Raw genomic sequence first — 22309 nt, 5'->3', positions numbered from 1 at the left:
GAAATCTCTGCTTCCTGTCATTTGAAGCAAATTTTTTCACTAATTTGTCATGCTCTTCCAATTTAATTTATCTACCAGCATTAACTGAGTTCTGCTCATCAGTGCCTGCATTTATCAGTCTGCTGCAACCTAAAAATACATTTTAATGAAAGGAAACCCAAGGACTGACGACAAATGTTAATACAACCAGACTGTGTGACTGTGCGGTGTATGGGGCACGGACATTTAACAAAAACCTCACAGCTGTCTCTCAAGACAGTGTCATGTTTTTCAACAGCATTATTGTCAGGTCTTTACCTTACAGCATATAACGCAACCTCAGGCGACTGCTGATGTGATTTGGAGCTGTATACATAAAACCAAATTCAGTTTAATTTAAAAAAAACAAAAAACATATCATAAACCTAGCCTCCTAAACACGTTTCCGTTACATAACATTTTTTTTTTTTTTCACATAAAGTGAATCAAACAAGAAATCTGAAGACGTCACATAGTTGTGCTTCTATTTTAGTTCGTGTTTTTATTGTTATTGCTGTTTGAATGACGGTGGAGCCCGTTTTCATGCAGCTGTGCGGTGTACGGGGCACAGAAACAAAATATATTCTTTTACAGATCCAACATTAACACAAATCTATTCATACCAAGTTTACAGGGAGTGCAGAATTATTAGGCAAGTTGTATTTTTGAGGAATAATTTTATTATTGAACAACAACCATGTTCTCAATGAACCCAAAAACTCATTAATATCAAAGCTGAATGTTTTTGGAAGTAGTTTTTAGTTTGTTTTAGTTTTAGCTATTTTAGGGGATATCTGTGTGTGCAGGTGACTATTACTGTGCATAATTATTAGGCAACTTAACAAAAACAAATATATACCCATTTCAATTATTTATTTTACCAGTGAAACCAATCTAACATCTCCACATTCACAAATATACATTTCTGACATTCAAAACAAAACAAAAACAAATCAGCGACCAATATAGCCACCTTTCTTTGCAAGGACACTCAAAAGCCTGCCATCCATGGATTCTGTCAGTGTTTTGATCTGTTCACCATCAACATTGCGTGCAGCAGCAACCACAGCCTCCCAGACACTGTTCAGAGAGGTGTACTGTTTTCCCTCCTTGTAAATCTCACATTTGATGATGGACCACAGGTTCTCAATGGGGTTCAGATCAGGTGAACAAGGAGGCCATGTCATTAGTTTTTCTTCTTTTATACCCTTTCTTGCCAGCCACGCTGTGGAGTACTTGGACGTGTGTGTGATGGAGCATTGTCCTGCATGAAAATCATGTTTTCTTGAAGGATGCAGACTTCTTCCTGTACCACTGCTTGAAGAAGGTGTCTTCCAGAAACTGGCAGTAGGACTGGGAGTTGAGCTTGACTCCATCCTCAACCCGAAAAGGCCCCACAAGCTCATCTTTGATGATACCAGCCCAAACCAGTACTCCACCTCCACCTTGCTGGCGTCCTGAGTGGGACTGGAGCTCTCTGCCCTTTACCAATCCAGCCACGGGCCCATCCATCTGGCCCATCAAGACTCACTCTCATTTCATCAGTCCATAAAACCTTAGAAAAATCAGTCTTGAGATATTTCTTGGCCCAGTCTTGACGTTTCAGCTTGTGTGTCTTGTTCAGTGGTGGTCGTCTTTCAGCCTTTCTTACCTTGGCCGTGTCTCTGAGTATTGCACACCTTGTGCTTTTGGGCACTCCAGTGATGTTGCAGCTCTGAAATATGGCCAAACTGGTGGCAAGTGGCATCTTGGCAGCTGCACGCTTGACTTTTCTCAGTTCATGGGCAGTTATTTTGCGCCTTGGTTTTCCACACGCTTCTTGCGACCCTGTTGACTATTTTGAATGAAACGCTTGATTGTTCGATGATCACGCTTCAGAAGCTTTGCAATTTTAAGACTGCTGCATCCCTCTGCAAGATATCTCACTATTTTTGACTTTTCTGAGCCTGTCAAGTCCTTCTTTTGACCCATTTTGCCAAAGGAAAGGAAGTTGCCTAATAATTATGCACACCTGATATAGGGTGTTGATGTCATTAGACCACACCCCTTCTCATTACAGAGATGCACATCACCTAATATGCTTAATTGGTAGTAGGCTTTCGAGCCTATACAGCTTGGAGTAAGACAACATGCATGAAGAGGATGATGTGGACAAAATACTCATTTGCCTAATAATTCTGCACTCCCTGTATTTATTATAACGGGTCCAAATCTAAGGTCTGATTGAGTGCATTAACTCCAAATATATTAAAAGCAGACTGAAGTAGAGCTCTTGTACTTTACTTACGGTGTATTATATTTAGCTCTTATGATTTCCTTCAATGCTGTACAGTAAAAGTAAAGAATCTATCATTTCTCTCCCCTTTTATATTTATACTCCTTAATTTATTTGAAGCAATATGTTTGCAGAGAGCAGATTTAAGAGATTTTGCAGTGTCTACCAACCCCAGCTGGTAAAAATTATGTTTGGCCGAAGAGTTTTTGATTAATCTGTTAGTTCTTTTGGTCTAAAAGTTGGCTCACCCTTAAAATGTCCTTCTTCATCCAAATAACAGAAATCAAACACAAATCAAAGACCTCACACTGGAAAGACTGGACCAAGTGATTAATTTTCCATTTTGGAGTCATAAATACGTCAAACGATTACTTGATTAATTTTCCTCCTTCTTTCTTGTGGTTATGAAGGGAACAGCTGCAGCTCTGTGGCTTTAATCAAACATTTACTCTCCAAATTCAACATTTGTCCTGTGATTTTGCTACTATAAAAGGATCTGTTTAATAATGGAAATGAATCATGTTAACATATTGCACATTTCTTTTCCTTCTGCTCTTTGTGTTTTCATCCTTCTCTATTCCTTCATCTTTCCCTCTCTCTCTAAAACACAAAGAGGGAAAATCTATTATTCAGTGCAGCAGAGATATGACAGCTCGGTTTAATATGCAGGGAAACCACAGAGATTCTCCATCAGCATGCATACAAATGGAGGGAGAGGGGGAAAGAGGGGGGAAGCCCGGGAGGAGCAGAGGATCAGAGGAGGAGGAGGAAATCTTCCTCTGCTGTAAAAACGCCTGCAGAGCAAAGCATCAAGCTCTTAAGTACAATAACAGCATGTTTAACCACAGCCTAATGAAGACTTCCAACACGACAGAGACGAGGACAAGGAGCAGAAACTCGACTGAAGCAGAGAAACACAAAGATCCAGAGAAACGGCCGCAGACTCGTGAGAATAAATTAGAAGAATAGAGATTATTTCCATCAAAGTGACAAAAGACGTGGACGACAGCAACGCACAAACGTCACAGTTAATGACGGGTGTTTATCATCTGTTTGACTTCAGTCTGTTCATCAGAGAGAAAACAGCAAAGTTTTACACAGGAACAGAAAAACTGATAAAAATAGATTTTTAAAATAAAATCTGATGCTGTTGCAGCCTTTTTGTCTCGTTATGTGAATGAATGACTTTTTAGCAGATAGCTGATATCACCTTATGTCCACTATTCAAAGCAGGCGATATCACTCATTGCTATGTGTAAACGACTGAGTTGATGCTCCACCGCGGCTGCTAGCACTCAGTGTTATGGTGGGTGGATAGCACAACATTAACCAAGTGAGAATTTAAACTGAAAATCCACAAATGCGCAGCTTCTGTCTTTGGTGACACAGGGTAGAGTCTGCACTGATACCCGGAGTAACACAACCTGCAGAGGTCACGTCTGAAACAAACAACCTGAGCAACATCTGGCAGGATGAGGTGAATCTGGGTGCCTCAGCCCAGCGGATGGTGTCAGGGGTGGTGTGGTTAAACAAAAACAAACGCCCTGCAGCACTGACAGGTGGATAGCTTGCACCTGTCAGACGTGTGACAGTAACACTCATATAATGAAAGCTACACATTTTCTTAAAAAGATGACGCTTTAACTTGAAGCTTTGCGATAAATGTGTCGCACAGCTGTTTTTAGGGTCGGACACAGTCCTGAATCAGGCCAGGTGCTCTGCAGGTACTCAGCCACAGACTGAAACAGCAGAACAATTAAAATGTTGACCTGAAGATTATTTTATTAAACAGCATCAGTGTGAACCTTCCACTCACTCACAGAGAGCCTTCTTAAGAAACCTGCCAATTTAACTCCCAGTGGTGCCACGCGATTATGGCATCCTCAGCAGAGGTCAAAGGTCGCAGCATACAGAAAGCAAACAGAAGTGAGAGCCAGTCTTCTGCCTCTCTGTTTTCATCTCAGCGCCCTGCCCACGCTTCCCAGCATCCTCTCTGTTCCTCCTCCTCTCCAACCTCTCCTTCTGTTCTCCTCACCTCCCTGCAGACTGCTGCCAGCTTGCTGAGTGTGCATGAGTGTGTGTGTGTGTGTGCGCGCGTGAGTGTGTGTGTGTGTGTGTGCGCGCGTGAGTGTGTGTGTGTGTGTGTGTGTGTGTGTGTGTGTGTGCGCGCGCGTGTGTGTGTGTGTGTGTGTGTGTGTGAGTGTGTGAGTGTGAGTGTTTTATTAAACTGCATGGCTGCTCCTCTCGGCTTGTGTCCTCCTTCAGGGCCCATCAGCCTCTTGCAGTGCAAACACAGCCATTAAAAATTCCTCACGGCGCCTCGACGTCACTCACAGCAGGAGCGCCGTTACAGCGAGGGGAGAGATAATTGTTGAGCTTCCTGTGCGGAGCTTCGACCGTCACAGCTGGACTCGACACGACGTGTCACACGGTTTATCTGCTGGGTCAACACCACCAGCTTAGAGCAGAACAGGTGAAACTAATATGATGAATCCATCACTGTTCAGAAACCAGCTCACGTAAGGAGTCGTTCCAGCCAAAGGAACGGTGCAACAGCGGGTAAAAACACTGGCGGCGGCCAGTGCTACCCCTCAGCATCCGTGTAGATTCACCTATGGTTTCAATTTAAGGCACCCCCCTCGCCTCGCTCTCAAGTTATCGCATTTACAAACTTGGGTGTCCACGTCACCCGCCAGGCAGGCGGGATGGCGGCTTTAAGAACGACATTTCATCCCAGTCAGATGTTCACACCAAAGGAAATAAAGATGAAACCTTTAACGGCTGAAGATGAGCTTCTGCTTCAGTCGGTCCAATAAGTAACCTGCAATAATCACAGCAGACAAATCACAGACGAGTAAACAGCCCAAACTGAACAAACTAAACAACTACTAACGCATTTCTGAAGCCGATCACCAACAAAGCTTTGATTCAACTGAAACCTTTTATCATAAATAAAATCCACATTAGTGCTTAAATGGTTTTTTAATGAAAGCACCCTCACGACTACCCGACTTCACATCTCTCCATGCGTGAGGCGTACGGTCACTGTAGTCGTGCTGACCTCCACTCTGCGCTTTCATCGAGGGTTTGTTTCCTCCTCCAGGCATCGCTTGAACATCAGCACATCTGTGTGAATATTTGCTGCCGTCCTGTCAAACTACAGCAAAGAGAAAATAAACCGCGTCTCACGACCGTGTGACAGATGTGACCGCAGAGAGTCATGTGACCTGCTTTACTGATAAAGGTTTGGGGTCAGAAGGTTTAGTGTTTCCGAGCAGCTCAGGATGTAGTTTATGCACATAATCATCACTAATAGCTTTAATGCAGGTATTCATCTCTGGGCCATAACGTACTGCAATACGGGCTCTGAAAGTACTTAAGACAGTATTAAAATTAAATTATACTTTAAAAGAACTTACAATAAAAAAAAAAAAAACAGATATATAAAGTTATTAAAATAAATATAAAATTACTTTAGTATTAAAATTATTTAGCATAAAAATAATTTAAAAATGCAAACTTTAAAAGTATGAATGTTATTGAACGACATTCATTAAGAATTATAAAGTATATAAAATTAGAGAAAACTGTTGAGTAAACTCGTGAAAACGTAAATAAAAAAAAACGCCATCATGGTCATAAAAAGCTTTTAAATTAACGTAAATTAAAGTATTTTAAATTGAACACAGGTAAAAACAAAGGTAACGACCAAAAGATAAACTAAAGTGAAATCTAGGAATGATTTCATGTTTCTAATTCTTCGTCCTCGCAGGTTCACTCTCCTCGCTCTGCCCGTAACCATCATCAATAATTCAGGCAGCTGTTTCCAGGCGCAGCGGCGAGCTGCTGATCGAAGCATCAACAGTCCGACAGCACGAGCTCGTTACGCTTCTCTGCGGGTAGCAGCCGATCAGCCTTCCCATCAGCCCCTGCTGCTGCGGTTATTTTCTGGAAGGAGTGGAGATGGCCGATTTGACCTCCGACCTCCGGCTGCTGCAAACCGCGGCTCTGTGAATGCTTCTGTTTGTGAGGACGACTCCATGTTTAAACCCACAGTAACGAGCTGATTTGTGATTGGATAACTTCTTTCCCACCCACACACTCAGCGTGAGTGTTGTGTTAGAGCTGTGAGGACGCACAGACTCAGATCCTCAACAAGGAAATAGAGACTAACTGGACATGACTGCGCCGTAACGGAGACGCTGAAACGCCGCGTCCTGTCACAGTCATAATTAAATTAAACATCATCTCGTGCTTGAATTTTCGCTCCAGGGGGCGAGGACGTCGACATAAATAGACTTTTGACAGAAAATGTCTGAATCTGCGTGAGAGCGCCTGCACTGCTGGTTTCAGCGTGGCGAGAAACCCAGCCGAGAGATTTTATACACGTCAAACAATGTCATTTTTTGTATTTCTTTATAAACAAAAAAGATGTTTTTATTTTTCTCATTTCCCGTCATGTACGTCGTGTTCCAATGATCAGGCTTCAGGTTGCTGTAAAACACTCAGTTTAACAGGGCTTTTTTCTACTCTTGGATCCGAATGATGTCACAGAGAGGGGATACAGCAACCACTCCCACTAGATGTTCAAACCTAATCAAAGCTAATCAGACAAAAACTGTGTGCTTCTTGCATTTATTTCATTTTTTAAATCCGACCGAGGATGAACTGAGGGGCTGTATCGAGGCCTGGAGGAAGACAAAGAAGGATTGTTTTGAATTGTGGGTCATGCAAAGCAGTTCTAAGAGGGGCCAGGAACAACAACAGGTCCACGTGAAACCTCTAAAAACACAACTGCCTGAAACCGGCAAACTTTTTATCAGTGATGAGCCACCAGGACCCGAACTCCCTGCCAGGTTCTGATCCGAGCACCGACCTCCAATCGGAGACCCCAGCAGTGACTCAGTTCCTACGTTGAAATGTTCAGCTTTACAGCAGAAACATGTTTACAGGCTGAACCTACATCAGTTTTGGTCTCTGTGGATAATTTCCACCTTCATTCAAACTGTAAACGCTGGTTTTGGTTGTTACGTAACATATTTAGTCACCCGGGCAGCGTGCGTCCTGTAACCATGTCCTCAGGTGTTCCTCGAGTGCTGATCTGTTGGTGTTCCTGTATTTAGACCGAGCCGACTGTGCTTTGTCCTGCTGAATCACCGAGCTGCAGCTCGTCGTTAATAAGGAGCTGAAAATAGCACCAACGCCGAGGCGCTGCCCTACAAACACACACCTGAGGCTCTGACACCTTTCCTGTGCGGGGAGGAGATGCCTGAAACAAACAGGAACACTGAGGTTGCTGGTTCAAATCCACTGAGGACTCTTCATCACTGCTCAGCGGGTGCAGGGAGAAAAATGTCCTTTAAGTTTAATGTCACACGGAGGGAGTTTTTAAGGATGAGGCAGCGGGGGTTCAGATCAGAGGAGAGACACGGATCACAGAAATGGGATTTCAGAGAAGAGATGAGGGCCTGCAGGGACACTGATCCCTGACCAGCTGGGGACGCCACATCGGGACCGTTAACCTCGTTTACATACAGCCACTAACAATTCAGCCCAGCAAACAGATTTAAGGTCAGAGACTGAAACTCATCTTTCAGAACAACACAGTTGCTCCTTTAACGCTTCCCACAGACAGAACATGGACACTGACCCGACCTCCTGTTCCAACCTCAGCTTCTGTTTTATTGCTGTCATTTCTGCTCCATCGTTGGTTTTAGAGGCATCTTTCTCATCTCTATGGCGTCTTACTGTCCTCTGTCACCTTCACAGCAGATATTTTAAAACCCACATTAGACCGTTTCACCTCGAGAAGCTCAAGTCATGGATACGCTCTGAGCCTGAAACTTACAGTGGCTTGCAAAAGTATTCGGCCCCCTTGAACTTTCCCACATTTTGTCACATTACAGCCACAAACATGAATCAATGTTATTGGAATTCCAGGTGAAAGACCAATACAAAGTGGTGTACACGTGAGAAGTGGAACGAAAATCATACATGATTCCAAACATTTTTTACAAATAAATAACTGCAAAGTGGGGTGTGCGTAATTATTCAGCCCCCTGAGTCAATACTTTGTAGAACCACCTTTTGCTGCAGTTACAGCTGCCAGTCTTTTAGGGTCTGTCTCTACCAGCTTTGCACGTCTACAGACTGAAATCCTTGCCCATTCTTCTTTGCAAAACAGCTCCAGCTCAGTCAGATTAGATGGACAGCGTTTGTGAACAGCAGTTTTCAGATCTTGCCACAGATTCTCGATTGGATTTAGATCTGGACTTTGACTGGGCCATTCTAACACATGGATATGTTTTGTTTGAAACCATTCCATTGTTGCCCTGGCTTTATGTTTAGGGTGGTTGTCCTGCTGGATGGTGAACCTCCGCCCCAGTCTCAAGTCTTTTGCAGACTCCAAGAGGTTTTCTTCCAAGATTGCCCTGTATTTGGCTCCATCCATCTTCCCATCAACTCTGACCAGCTTCCCTGTCCCTGCTGAAGAGAAGCACCCCAGAGCATGATGCTGCCACCACCATATTTGACAGTGGGGATGGTGTGTTCAGAGTGATGTGCAGTGTTAGTTTTCCGCCACACATAGCGTTTTGCATTTTGGCCAAAAGTTCCATTTTGGTCTCATCTGACCAGAGCACCTTCTTCCACATGTTTGCTGTGTCCCCACATGGCTTGTGGCAAACTGCAAACGGACTTCTTATGGTTTTCTGTTAACAATGGCTTTCTTCTTGCCACTCTTCCATAAAGGCCAACTTTGTGCAGTGCACGACTAATAGTTGTCCTATGGACAGATTTCCCCACCTGAGCTGTAGATCTCTGCAGCTCGTCCAGAGTCACCATGGGCCTCTTGGCTGCATTTCTGATCAGCGCTCTCCTTGTTCGGCCTGTGAGTTTAGGTGGACGGCCTTGTCTTGGTAGGTTTACAGTTGTGCCATACTCCTTCCATTTCTGAATGATGGCTTGAACAGTGCTCCATGGGATGTTCAAGGCTTGGGAAATCTTTTGTAGCCTAAGCCTGCTTTAAATTTCTCAATAACTTTATCCCTGACCTGTCTGGTGTGTTCTTTGGACTTCATGGTGTTGTTGCTCCCAATATTCTCTTAGACAACCTCTGAGGCCGTCACAGAGCAGCTGTATTTGTACTGACATTAGATCACACACATGCACTCTATTTAGTCATTAGCACTCATCAGGCAATGTCTATGGGCAACTGACTGCACTCAGACCAAAGGGGCTGAATAATTACGCACACCCCACTTTGCAGTTATTTATTTGTAAAAATGTTTGGAATCATGTATGATTTTCGCCCACTTCTCACGTGTACACCACTTTGTGTTGGTCTTTCACCTGGAATTCCAATAAAATTGATTCATGTTTGTGGCTGTAATGTGACAAAATGTGGGAAAGTTCAAGGGGGCCGAATACTTTTGCAAGCCACTGTATTTCTGGACTTCCAGGGCAGGAGCCGCAACATCAGCGCACAAAGATGGCGACTGGCTGAAGTCTGACAGTGCCTCAAAAAGCCAAATCTGAACTTCAGGAAACACCACGGTCCATTTCAAAACGTGAAACCACTGCTGCGGGCCAGCCAAACCTTAAATCACACGACTGGTTGAGAAGTCATCATCTCATGAACACAGGACGTGACGTACTCACTGCAACATTGATCACTTCCTTCTTTGTGAGATTGATGATTGCTTAGGAGCTACAGAACTAAAAACAAAGATTAGACCCACACACCTCTGAGGAAAAACTCGCTGACCAGCAGGCAGAAAACACAAGTCATCACTCAGAGAGCGAACGTCCGTCAAACTTCTCAAACCACCAATCAGACGCTCTGAAGGTGCGTCTGGCGGCAGGCTGAGAAAACCCCAGCACAAAGGCCACGTCCCCCTGCTGCAGTTATACGCATCGTTTTTCAGAGTTCAGACTGCACTCAGCACATCTAAACACCACCACCACGAAAATGTATAAAACTAACACCTTAAGTGTTTAAGTATCAGTTTAATAACCAGATACATGCAGTGATATGTTCTGTTATTGAACGTCATGGTTCACGTTTAGTTTTTAAACTCATGTTTGTTTAAAACAACATCATCATGTTTTGTTTTTACAGTTTGAAAATACCAATAAATAACTGAATAAATGCTTTTGCCCTAGTAGCTTTTATAAACCCAATAAAACAACCAAACACTATGACACAAAGAGAAAGTGCATCACTGAGTAACACATAAACCTGTGATTCTTCAGGTTGACCATGATGCTCAAGGACACAGGTAGACATTTATCACCTAAAAACACTCATAATTAATTTAAAACACTCCATGGATCTCAACAGACAATGTTCAGTTTCTTTCCCTGACTCTATGAAACTACAACTTACAGACTGTCCAGGAACGCAAAGGGCTCAAAATAGCTTCAGTAAGGTGACGGCTCCAGACTTCCAACTGGTGTGAAAAAAAACGTGAAAGTGCAAAAATCAGCTCTGTCTCGTTCAGCAGCTACAGTGACACCACAGGAAGCAGAGAGCAGATCCCACACAGCATCATTAGCTCTGTCACATTATTACATGTTAATAATGTGATAAAAATAAACAATCAAAAGGTCAATATGGTCCGGATGCTTTCACATTTCATTCACAGCTCTAAAAACACCAAGAAGCCTGTGTTCAGTTCAAAGTCAGACACCACACACTGCCAGCATAAAGTGAAAACAGTCAGCTGGTAACTATCCTGATCAGTAATCAATAATGGATGGAACTGAATCATAAACCAACCCCAAAATAGGTACGACTTTAAAAAGAGAGAAAGCTTAATTAACCAAAGGCTGAAAATTCCAATTAAATTTAATCCATATAGCCTCAAATCACAACAACTGTTGCCTTAAGGCGTTTTATATTGTACGGTAAAGACCCTACATTAACACAAAGAGCAAAGAAAATGTCACGCCAAACTCGCGTTAGGAAAAGTCAAATTTATTTCTAATCCTTATTTTTTAGAAAAGAAACTGATGAGTAAGAATAAAAGACTTGGGGCTGTATATGTCCATCAACTTTTCTTCAGTTCGGCAATGATACAGTAAAATGAATGGTTTTACTTTCCCTACAATCACCGCTTCATCATGTCATCAAAGCCGGTTACCAATCTCCGTTCATTAGCGATGCTGCTTTAATGGGGATAAAAGGCTGAAATGATGCGCGAACCCTTCAGAAAAGTAAGTTTTTTACTGAATAAAAAGTCGTCTTTATTATAATATACAAGACGAATTTACCATCGACTCACAATTAATGACAACATACCACTTACTAGGAGGTAGCAGTATTTTTGGTAGAAATCTTACTTTTATAAATGTATCGTCACAAATCGATACTAACCACTTCCTGAGCGGTGCTGTTTTAATGGGGACCAACGGCGGGAATGAGGCGCGGACCCTTGAAAAAAGTGGAATTTCACCTAATTAAAAAGCCATTTGAATGATGAGATGAAAGCCGAATTTAACACCGACTCGCTCTTAACTAAACTCGCCCTCCAGTGTGTGCGTGTGTCGGTATTTTATGAGCTTTCTTCAGGCGTTACCTTAGTGGTGACAATACAAATGCAGTCCATCGTTCCGAGCCGGGAGTGAAGCCCGGGAACATCAGCATCTCATCTCCGTCTGTCCTTCCTGCTGAGCGAACTCCAGCCAGGCGCCAATCTTAATACTTCACATTCACTCACTCGCCGACCGACTGCGGTCAGAAATCTACCCAAGAGAGAGAGTGCGCTCACCGGAGAGCCACCTCATCCCTCCCCCGGTCCTCCTTCATACCGTATCCGGAGCTCAGCAGGAGCAGCGCTCAGCGAACCCCGCTCCTCCACACACACAGGCTGCGTTCAGGCGCTGTGGGAAAAACCCATTCCCTCCAAGTTATGACAATAAAAGATTAACACGGGACTATTAAAACGTTTGTATCGTTTGTTAGCGGGGTTACAGGAGATAGAAATTAATAATATAATTTTATCCAGTCAAGTTTTCACTTCAAACCGATCACTGAAACGTGTTTTGACTGGAAAAATACAAGTTTCAGGGTGTATCTGAACGCAACACTAAATACCTGTACTGTAATGATTGCGTAATTGCAGACCAGCGTATTAACTTAACACTTAAAAAAAATAAACGAAGATATTAAATAATACATTTTGGAGCAGCTTAAATTATGTAGCTTAGGCATTTAGCATATTATAAATATACAGTAATTAAAATCTGAATTTATTCTGTAATAAAGAACTGAGTCAAGTATTTTTACCTTTCAGTAATTACATTTGTCATCAGGTATTGTACTTTTAAAACTAACTAAAAAACTAAAACAGTTTTGATTCAAATATGATGTAAATGTCTCGAGTGAATTCTAATTCCATCACTGTGAGAAATCATTACAATTATTATTTTTCTCCCCTGCAGGTTCTAAATGACACATAGATATTCTGAGCACTTCTTAAGCATGAATGATATCTGCAGATGACAATCTGAGCTGAAATTAGTTTGTACTTATCAGTGAATAATACCATTTTATTACAAGTGCAACATGACTGTAAAAAGACTCACTTGAATATCGATAAATTTCAACTTGATAGAATAAAACAGTTATTTCTTCATCTCAAATAATCATGTGAAATAGTGACTGATATATGACATATGATATGTGACTATTCCCTGATATTTTCTACATTAAACAAAGTTTGAAATTTAAAAAAACAAAACAGCTGAAACAGCAGTATGTCTGACATTTTTACATAAAAAGGATTCATGAATAACTTTTCTATCAATCAGCTAACTGAATTATGGACTGATGACTGCGCTGTAACCATCAGTGTGTTTTAAAGTGTCCCTGAAGCGCTGTGACGTCCTACTCGACAAGAGACCACAAACTCATCTTGTCTGAGTCAGACTGTGCTTCGGCTTTTCCTCTCGAGGTTTGAAAACACGCTAACTGCTGCTGATGACATGTATGACTCAACGCCAAATGCTCGTGGAGGTGGAGGAGGAGCACCACTGTCCCTCTCAGCAGGAGCAGGAGCAGGGGGAGGAGGAGATGAGGCAGCGTGGGCGTTTGGCAGGTGGGAATCTTTCACAGCTCCATGAATCCGTCATGTAGCTGCGTCGCGTCTCATGCGTGTCATCATCATCATATGGCGTGTTTCACACCTCGACATTAACACAGAACAGGAAGTGATGCGAGTGGCATTTTCCACAGAACAGCCTGCCGGGCTTTACGTTAAAGTGAGGAGCTCATTTGCCCTGAAGAGAAATGGTTATTAGTGTTTTTGTACTTATTCTCCAAGCAGCTGAGAGCATCAGAGCGATCGATCAGAGTTTAAATGAGCTGCAGCAGTTTAATGTCTGACGTGCAGCAGCAGAGAGAAGCATTCATGCCTGCATGTTTGAGCCGTGTCTTATAATTCACTGAAGAAAAGTTTGAAAAACCTTTATTGAGCTGCTGTGGCCCACAACTGTGTTTAGCATTGGATTTTTTTTATTTCACAGTAATATGAAAAGAATAGTTTAACCCTGCAGTGAAGCTTTAACAGCACCTGCCTCAGGCGTGGACTCTGCGTGGACATCTAAACCCCTCAGCAGCTCCGTGGTCGTCACACATCATGAACGTTATCAGTTAAAGTCACAGTGAAAAGCTTTGCTGGTTATTCTGAGGTACACGAGGACATACGAGCTCTCTGTGACTGCTCTCTGCACAGCCAGCTGCCCAAGCAGCTTCAGCACTGTGGAAACATTTCAGGTAAAGTCGAGATGATGTGAGTTTTATTCCACACTGACTGTCACACAAAGCGCCTCTGAAACACCACTTGTTCACCACCTGCTCACCAGGTACACATCAGTGTTTTTATTGGTCGATGAGCGTCTTACAGGACACGCTCACAGTTCTCCAAGTCTCCGCCTCTTCCTGCAGTGATGCCGTGACTCTGTGGGTTCAGACCACAGACTGTAAATAAAAGATGGATGCAGTTTCCAGCTGTGCAAAATGAAGCCAGTGCATTCTTCTGAATGTCCAGCAGGGGGCGCCCCCTCTGACTGTCAGTAATCCTCTGACCCTCGAGCCTGATCATCTGATCCTGATGAGTTCATGGTCTCAGTCGCTGCTTTCAGGTGTCATTAAACACAACACAGTGCTGATTGTTTTGTTCCTAAAAAGACTACAAAGAGGGAGCTGCTCATTGGCTAACAACTTGTGACTGAAAGTCATTAACCAATGAGCATACAGTACCCTTCAGTGTCAAGTTTGCGGCTTCAAAAACCAGACTTCACTAAGGCTACGTTCACACTGCAGGTCTTAATGCTCATTTTGTCTGCTTGTTCACACTACAAATAAAATGCGACAGCAAACGCGCTCTAGTGTGAACGCTCAAAGCGGCCCGCATGCGCAAAAGAAGACGTCACACACAACGCGCTCTGTTTACACCTAGAGCAAACAGTACTGTTTGACTGATGGCCCTTAATATAAAGACTTCGGACTTTACGTTTCCCAATTTTTGCTTTAAATTATTCTGTTATTTACATAATAATGTAAATAACCTAATAATGATCCTTATTGCTGTTTTAGAGGAGCGGTGCTTCAAAGGATAATCTGCAGATTTCTGTCAGAATCTGCAGATTATACAGTACAAATAAAATGTTCACGTTGTCTTCCCAACAGTTTCACTAACATCTACACTGGATGGCCAGGAAGCGTTCGCGATGTCTTCTCCGGCGCTGATAATTGGCGTCTGTCTTGTGTCAGTGACGTAAAAGACGGATTTAATGCGACATGACCGTTCAAACAGCAGTCGCTTTCTGAAACATCGGATATGTATCGGATTCAGTACCACATACGAAAGTGACCCAGATCGGATTTGTGCCGTTCACACTGTCATACCATGATCGGATACGGGTCGCACAGGGTCAGAAAAATCGGATTTGATGCGCTTTCGCCTGCAGTGTGAACGTAGCCTATGAAACAGGTGATGCCGCGATGGCTACGTCCATCTGTTTTATACAGTCTGTTTCCACTGCAGCTGAGAAGCCTCACCTGTTAGCAGGTGTTCTCTGCCTGCAGCCTGATGACAGTGAAACAATGTGGGATAAAAAGTGAAGTGAGCCTTGTTAGATGGTTTGACTCTCACTGAGCAGCAGCCTCAGACCACAGCTTCATGTTGTGTGAATTATTAACTCTTTCCAGGCCGAAGCTCTGAGCCGCTGCAGCCTTGTGGTGAATAATGTTTGCTTATGGACGAAGCTTCGCAGGTAGATTTTGCATAAGTGGGTCACGCCGATGTGAGGTCAGAAAGTCCCCTGGACGACCTGCGACGCTCAGAAACGTACAACACTGAGAAACACATGAGGATGGTATTTGAAAGCAGCATGAGACACACAGGAGCCTGAACAGGCGACGCAGGACCGCAGCCTCACAGAAACCTGAACTGAAATCCACACGAACCACCACCACGAAGGTGCTGAACGCCAGTACAGCTCCAGTCTGTCTGAGGGAGGCCTCGCAAGGCTCCTTCACAATAAAAGCTCCACACATGCAGACTCAGGGGTCGGGAGCAGGCAGGCGCTCAGCCTGGCTGCAGGGTCATAACCAGTGTTTTTAATGGGCTCTCTCACTAACAGCTCAAAATGTAAAGTTGACTCATTTCAAACACTAAGCTACTTTTTATCAGCTGATATTTGAGAATTGCTGACATGAATTCAGTGAAGTTTGAACATCTATTTGCTCAGTTTGAATAAAATAAGGAAGTGAAATTCAATCAAAAACAATAAACATGAACTGATGGAAGAGTTTCACTTCAATTTACAATTCATTTGAACATGAATGTAAATGAAAATGTGCTGCAGATCTGAAATACAGGAACTAAAATCTACATGCATGCAGCTGCGCAGTGCTAACAAACAAACTTCTGTTACCGTATCCTGAGTTTAAAGTGAATTTTTAATCTGTATCATTTAAAGAGATTAAAAGCATCAGTAAAATGTTCTTAAACACATTTACTGGCTGCTGTGAACAGCTCTATTAAATCTACTGTGTTTCTATTGTGCTGTGGGTGAATAGATCTATTTCATCTGGCTTTAGTTTGAGACCCTCGGCCAGTTTTAATCCAGGTTTAACACTTTAAATGATTTTAATATCACTTCAATCTAACTTTGATTCACACGGAGCTTCTGTTGGAAACACTGGTTACATTTTAGGTTTGTTGTTACAGTAAAGTGAAGCCTTTCAAAGCACCAACTGTTCTCAAAGGCACCTCATATAACCGCAGAGTAACAGCTCACATGCAGTTATTAGCTAGCTGTGATATTTAAATGTGAAACATGGTGTCATTTTTATTTTTGCTTGTTTTGTACATTTATGGTCAGAGCGAAAAGAAAAGCTCGTCAAACCTGATTCGATGTATAAACTCTAAATGACTGAAGGAAAAAGCTGTTCATGTATATCTGTTAATAAAGTTTTTACCACATCAGTGACAGCTGTGCGTTAGTGTGCGTGGGTCTGTGTGCGTGCAGCTCTGAGGACCGGAGGTGTACCGTTCAGACCCGACAACATGAACCAAAACGAATGAAGCACGATGAACCCACGACCCCTGAACACAGCACAGACAGCCTCGACGTGCCGCCGCGTTCCTGCTGATAGAAATATTTAAACACTCTGTGAGACCAGACGTGAAGATGGAGGATCAAAACTAAAAGAGCGCAGCTTCAGGTCAGAGTTTATTTAATGACGAGCTCTTTAACAGCTCGTCGGTGAGAGCTGCGAGTTTGTTTTATGAAGTTTTATTGATCGCTGTTAACAACGATCCTCAGACTTCAGCTCTGGTTTCACTTTCATCCAAACTCAGATCAGCATGAAAGACTCAAAGCGACACATTGAGGCCGTCTGGGCGAACCTGACCCCTGACCCCCAACCCTCTGATGGCCCAAAAAAAGCACGAGGACTGGATGGGACATGCGGCGAAGGTGGACAACACCAACAGCCCCTCCCACCAACAGCAGGGAGTACTTACTTGTCCGTCACAGCCAGGCGGGCGCTTGGCCTGCGCCAACGTGTGGAGGATTTCGTTTAGGAGGGGGGAGTCCTACGGGGGAGCATGAGCGTTTACAGTCGGGAAAAAGAGGAAAGAAGAAGAAAAGCATTCATCAAACAACACAGCAGGTTCAAACATCTCAGCCAGCGTCAGGTTTCTGCTCCTGTTTGTGCTCTGATCTAAACAGAAGTTGATGCATACGCCCTGTCCTGCATCTCTGAATGCTGATCATCAGGTGAAATGTGTCCACCTCACACTGACGCATGTTTGCCTTCATTCATGCATCTGCAAAGAACTGAAACCCAAACATGTCCACTCACTGACACGTGTCCCCGCCCTGCAGCAGCATGTTATGGTGGCTGGCAGAAAACTCCCAGGGTCATTATGGCTGACTTCACATCTACCACGCACAGTCTAGAAAACAAAGTCACGTGACCCGTTCGATCTGTTCTGGAAATAAGGAGCCAGTTTATTGGCTCCTGAGGATACAGACGGAGTACTGATCACCTGGCACTGCAACCAGGTCAAACAACCAGGTCACCTTTACACCCATGTGACCCAAACCCGGGTCCTGGACAGCTGAAAGCACAGGACTGAAAAACCAGGATGAACAAGCTCAGTCAGGCTCTGGAAAAGCTCCTCAGACAACAAACGGACTGGATCAGACGGGAGAAAACGAGCAAACAGGAAGGCGAAAGACGTTCTGGAAAAGCTTCTCTGACACGTCATTTTTAAATTCGGACGTTTTCCTTTTTGGTCTTCCTCAAAGTGAGAAGCCCGATGCCTCACTCAGGAAATCCAGGCTTGGCTTTGCCTGAAGAGAGGAAACAAACGGTTAGCCGGCTCCATCAGATGAGAACCGTAACCTCGCTTAACCTCGCATACCGAGCATCAGAGTAAATCCGGAGCGCGCATCAGCTGTTCGCAACCCTGAACGCTAACCTCAGGCCAGCCGTGAGCGGATGAACGTCTCCGTCCACCTGCCCGAGCGCACAGCACGGGAATAATGATGCATTACATCCAGACTCCAGCTGTTTGCCACGGCAACCTCTGCAAACTTCAGCTTTAACCCCCTCCCAAAAAATCAATCTCATACAAAGACACAAAATAACATTTTCTGGATTATACTCCAATTTCTGGCTGATCCCATCTATTATGAAAACATGGGATTAGAGTGAAATGAAAGAAGCGCACAGAGGAGGCAGATTGCTCCGTTTGGTTTCATCTTTTCGTTTTCACTAACATAATCGCCGGCTTTCACGTTTCACTTGTTGGCGTTCACCACAACGTCCCAAATCACATCTTGGAGACGTGTTTGTGCCGCAGACAGAAGCTCAGCTGAGCTGAACGCAGACGCACAAACACTCCCAGGTCTCAGGATTTAAAGCACCAACCAAACACAACCCGCCGCCTCTGCTCTCGTTTTTCAGGAAGAAGAGAAAAAAGAAACTTTACAGAGAATAACTTTAAAAGCATGTGAAGCGTGCAGACTGATGGAGATCGCTGACATTAATCTCTCACTTTTACCAATAATCAATCGATTGTTTCAAATTATAAGACGTCAGAAAACTAAAACGTCAGAGTCGCCACTTTTATTCTGTCTTTTTTTTTTTACCATTTTACCTGCAGACTCAAGTTTTCTATTATATTGAACATTTTCCATGAGTTCTACTTTCAGTCTTTATTTTATTTGACTTTGTGACCCATTTGTTTTGGTTTTGTGTGATTTTATCTTCTGTTCTGTGACGTTAGATTTTATTGAGCTGCTCTATTGTATTGCCGATGTTTGTTACAGACTGTGGATGTGCTGCTTTAACTCTGGAGTTTCACAACATCTGGAATAAAACAAGTTGTAGTTTGAGGGTTCAGCAGCTCTGTGCTCAGGTCTGCACACACACATTTGAATAGAAAAGCAGCACAAAGATCCATTTTGCAGGCAAAATGACTCCAATAATCAATTGATCAATTATGTCTTTGATCAACTGTGAGAACAGTGTGAGTTGTTTACCATGTTTTCCAGCTGCCATGTCCACAATGATCAACACGAGAGTGAAATTTCAGTAAAACCTCGGGCTGTTTTTAAAGTGAGAAGTTTAAACGTCCTCACAAACGTTTACATCAGATCAGCACAAAGACTGGAAACTGGAGGAAATTTGTTCTTCTTATATTATAGAAAGTAACTTAAATCTGTGGATTTCCAATCAATAACAGTTTGATGTTCAACATTGTTTCTGTTTGATTGTTGAGATGCATGTTTAAAAACATCAGACAACAACAATCGTTTGTTTTTTCCTTAAACTGAACGTCGTTTGGATTTTCGAGTGTGGCGGATTCATGTTAACGGGTTCACTTTGACTTCAGGGACTAACGAGAGGATCAGTTTTAATCTTTTCTGGTCGTTTTATAACCAAACAATCAATAAACTATTGATAAAAATAAACTGCCAGATGGTGATGAAGTGTTACTGATGACAGTTTAGATAAAAATCATGTGGAGGGAAACAGCTGGTGGTTTTTGCCTTCCACACACCCACACACACACCCACACACGAGCTCAGCGAGTCGAACACACACACGCACAGGATGAAACCAGCAGCTCCGCCTTTAATAAGTTCGGATGATCTCGGCCTCGGGAGGCGAGTGAACCTCCACGAGCGCTCACACACATAACCGTCGTTTTCACTTTCCTCGCTTTAACTGCAACCGAAGTTTGTTCTTCCTCAGGCTGCTGATCTGAATCTGATAAAATCATCATCATCACCGTCCTGTGGACTGGTGAAGGACATCTGACGCCATCGTGTGCTCCCAAACAAATCGTCTTTTAGCTCAAAGCTGCTGCAGAAGCGCATGACATTTAATTCCTCCAATGTCCACCGGAGGCTCCAGCAGCGAGAGAGTTCCCACAGACTTCACAGCAGAAATAAAAAATTCATAGCCTGATACAAAAACCGCTTAAAGGTTTACAGTTTGTAGTTTTAGGGGCGTGGCCTCTTTGACAGGTGAATGGTGACACAGGTGGTCGTAGCTTCTAGCTGGCTCCCAGGCTTGAGCTGTTATTTTGGACTGTTTTAATGACATCATCTGACCAACAGTATGGTTACTGCACTAACAGACCGTCTAAGAAGTCTGAGCTCCAGATTTAGTGAAATATAACATTTTAAATTGGATGTTAGCATTAATTAGCACCACTCCATGTCTCTGAATGCAAGCTTGCTAGCATTACCAGGTAACTGAGCATTTAACTTCCTATATGTTCACTTCTGGCTCCAAAAAACCAACATGGTGGCAGCCAAACCGCTAAGACCGAAGACAAAACTAAAGGGTGACATCACTGTGGTTACGTCTATATTTAAAACAAGCCCAGAAAAGTAAACAGGAAAGAAAAGAAGGTTTCATTTTGGCTTCTACAGTGACGAACGCCAAAACACCAACGTGTCATCCTCTATTTTTACATCTCTCATTTATGAGTGATGACTGTTTCTGTCACTGCCAGGAAATACCAAGACATGGCTGCTGTAACTGGTAAACAAGACAGGAAGACCCTGCTCTTATTTCAAAATAAGAGCAGGAGGAGTGATAACAGAAGGCATCCACACACTGACTGAGGGCTTTTCTTGGCTTTTAGGAGCCGACCGTCCACAACCACTCAGCGTAGCGTGAGCTAAAGATGCATTCATGCGCTTTAGTCATTTTCTGGGGCTTTTTGGAAATCAGATGCATAAAAATGTATTTCAGCTCCTGTAATTTTAACGTTCTGGATAAAATAGTTTCATCACAGTTTTTGTGATTTTTCTTTTGAAAGAAGAAAACCGATGCTTTTATTGAGGCTCCAAGCAGAAATATCATTGCTGCAGTGAAACGAGTTGCTCATCAGCCCAAACTAATCAAACCAAAAATGCTGTGATCAGGAGTTCGACCCGTTTGTACCCGTCGAGGAGCCGGTGCTGGCTGGAATCCTGCTTTTCCTCGTTTAGTGTGAGCGGGGAGCAGATGGCGTCAGTTTGTCCATCGAGCTGCTTCACGAATCAAACGCAGCTTCACTTTTCATCCTGCGCGGTCTGAAAGGTTTGATCTATTTTTACCGTTTTCTATTTTTACCAACGGTCGGCGTCTCTGCTACAAAGCAGCAGGAAGCAGGAAAAAGAACCCGAGTGTTGGTAGCACTTCCTGTCCTGACAGGTGGAGCGGCAGCTGTCAGCAGCTGGAGTTCTTACCTCGATGCTGGTGCTAAGGCTGGGCAGCGTGTCCGAGGTCACCGTTGTACTTTGAAGGCTGGAGAAGTCCCATAGGTTGACGGGCGCCATGGGGTCCGCCCCCTTGGCAGACTCCACCCATCTCTGACTGTCCAATAAGGTCACTTCGTAAAACTCCTGGATATCTGTGAGGACAGAGAGATAGGCGATTGGTAATGGAGTCGTTTTAAGCCTCATTTATTTTATTTATCTTTGACTGATGGACTCTTCCCTTGCTCTTATTTTGAAGGTTCAGTCACTGAAATAAACCTTCGGTTTAATTCATTTTGTCATTTCCTGTCTAACAGCTTGTACGTCCTTTGCTCTCCCTGGCGCAGGTCGCAGGTGTAATTAGAGTAGAAATAATTTTATTCAATCAGAATAAAACTGAAATCTGATCAGTTTCCACAAGCTTCTGCTAATTTTTCACAATAAAAGCTTTGATAAGAAGTGAAAGGTTCCTGTCTCGTAAAACATTTTAGATTTGAATATTCTCGGAGCTCACGGAGCGGGCAGAGGGAGGCCAGAGTGCAGCACAAACACCGACCCGACACTCGTCAGGGTCACGACCCCGAGTTTTGTTCAATATGAGGAGGAGGTGACACACAGGAAACGGCTTCATCAGGCCCACATTAACGCTCAGTAAAAGTACAGCACGTGACACGTTTGGAGGTTTTCCTCTGCCAATAAAAACTTCATCAATTTAAAGAAAATGGTGCTCACGTTTTA

At 43.3% G+C, this 22309-nt stretch overlaps 1 protein-coding gene across 10 annotated transcripts in view; it reads right to left on the bottom strand.

The window, feature by feature from the left end:
- LOC116314196 (disks large homolog 1-like) overlaps positions 1-22309 on the bottom strand; it is a 104520-nt gene that overhangs the window by 61767 nt on the left and 20444 nt on the right. For all 10 annotated transcript variants that reach the window (XM_039602127.1, XM_039602128.1, XM_039602129.1 and 7 more), the window contains exon 3: positions 21563-21726. In XM_039602127.1, the coding sequence (XP_039458061.1) occupies positions 21563-21726 (164 nt within the window). The remainder of the gene's footprint in view (positions 1-21562; positions 21727-22309) is intronic.

Source organism: Oreochromis aureus, linkage group 18 (assembly GCF_013358895.1).
Source record: "Oreochromis aureus strain Israel breed Guangdong linkage group 18, ZZ_aureus, whole genome shotgun sequence".
Classification (NCBI taxonomy): domain Eukaryota; kingdom Metazoa; phylum Chordata; class Actinopteri; order Cichliformes; family Cichlidae; genus Oreochromis; species Oreochromis aureus.
The sequence above is the reverse complement of the archived record's forward strand: the minus strand, read 5'-3'. Positions and strand labels throughout refer to the sequence as shown.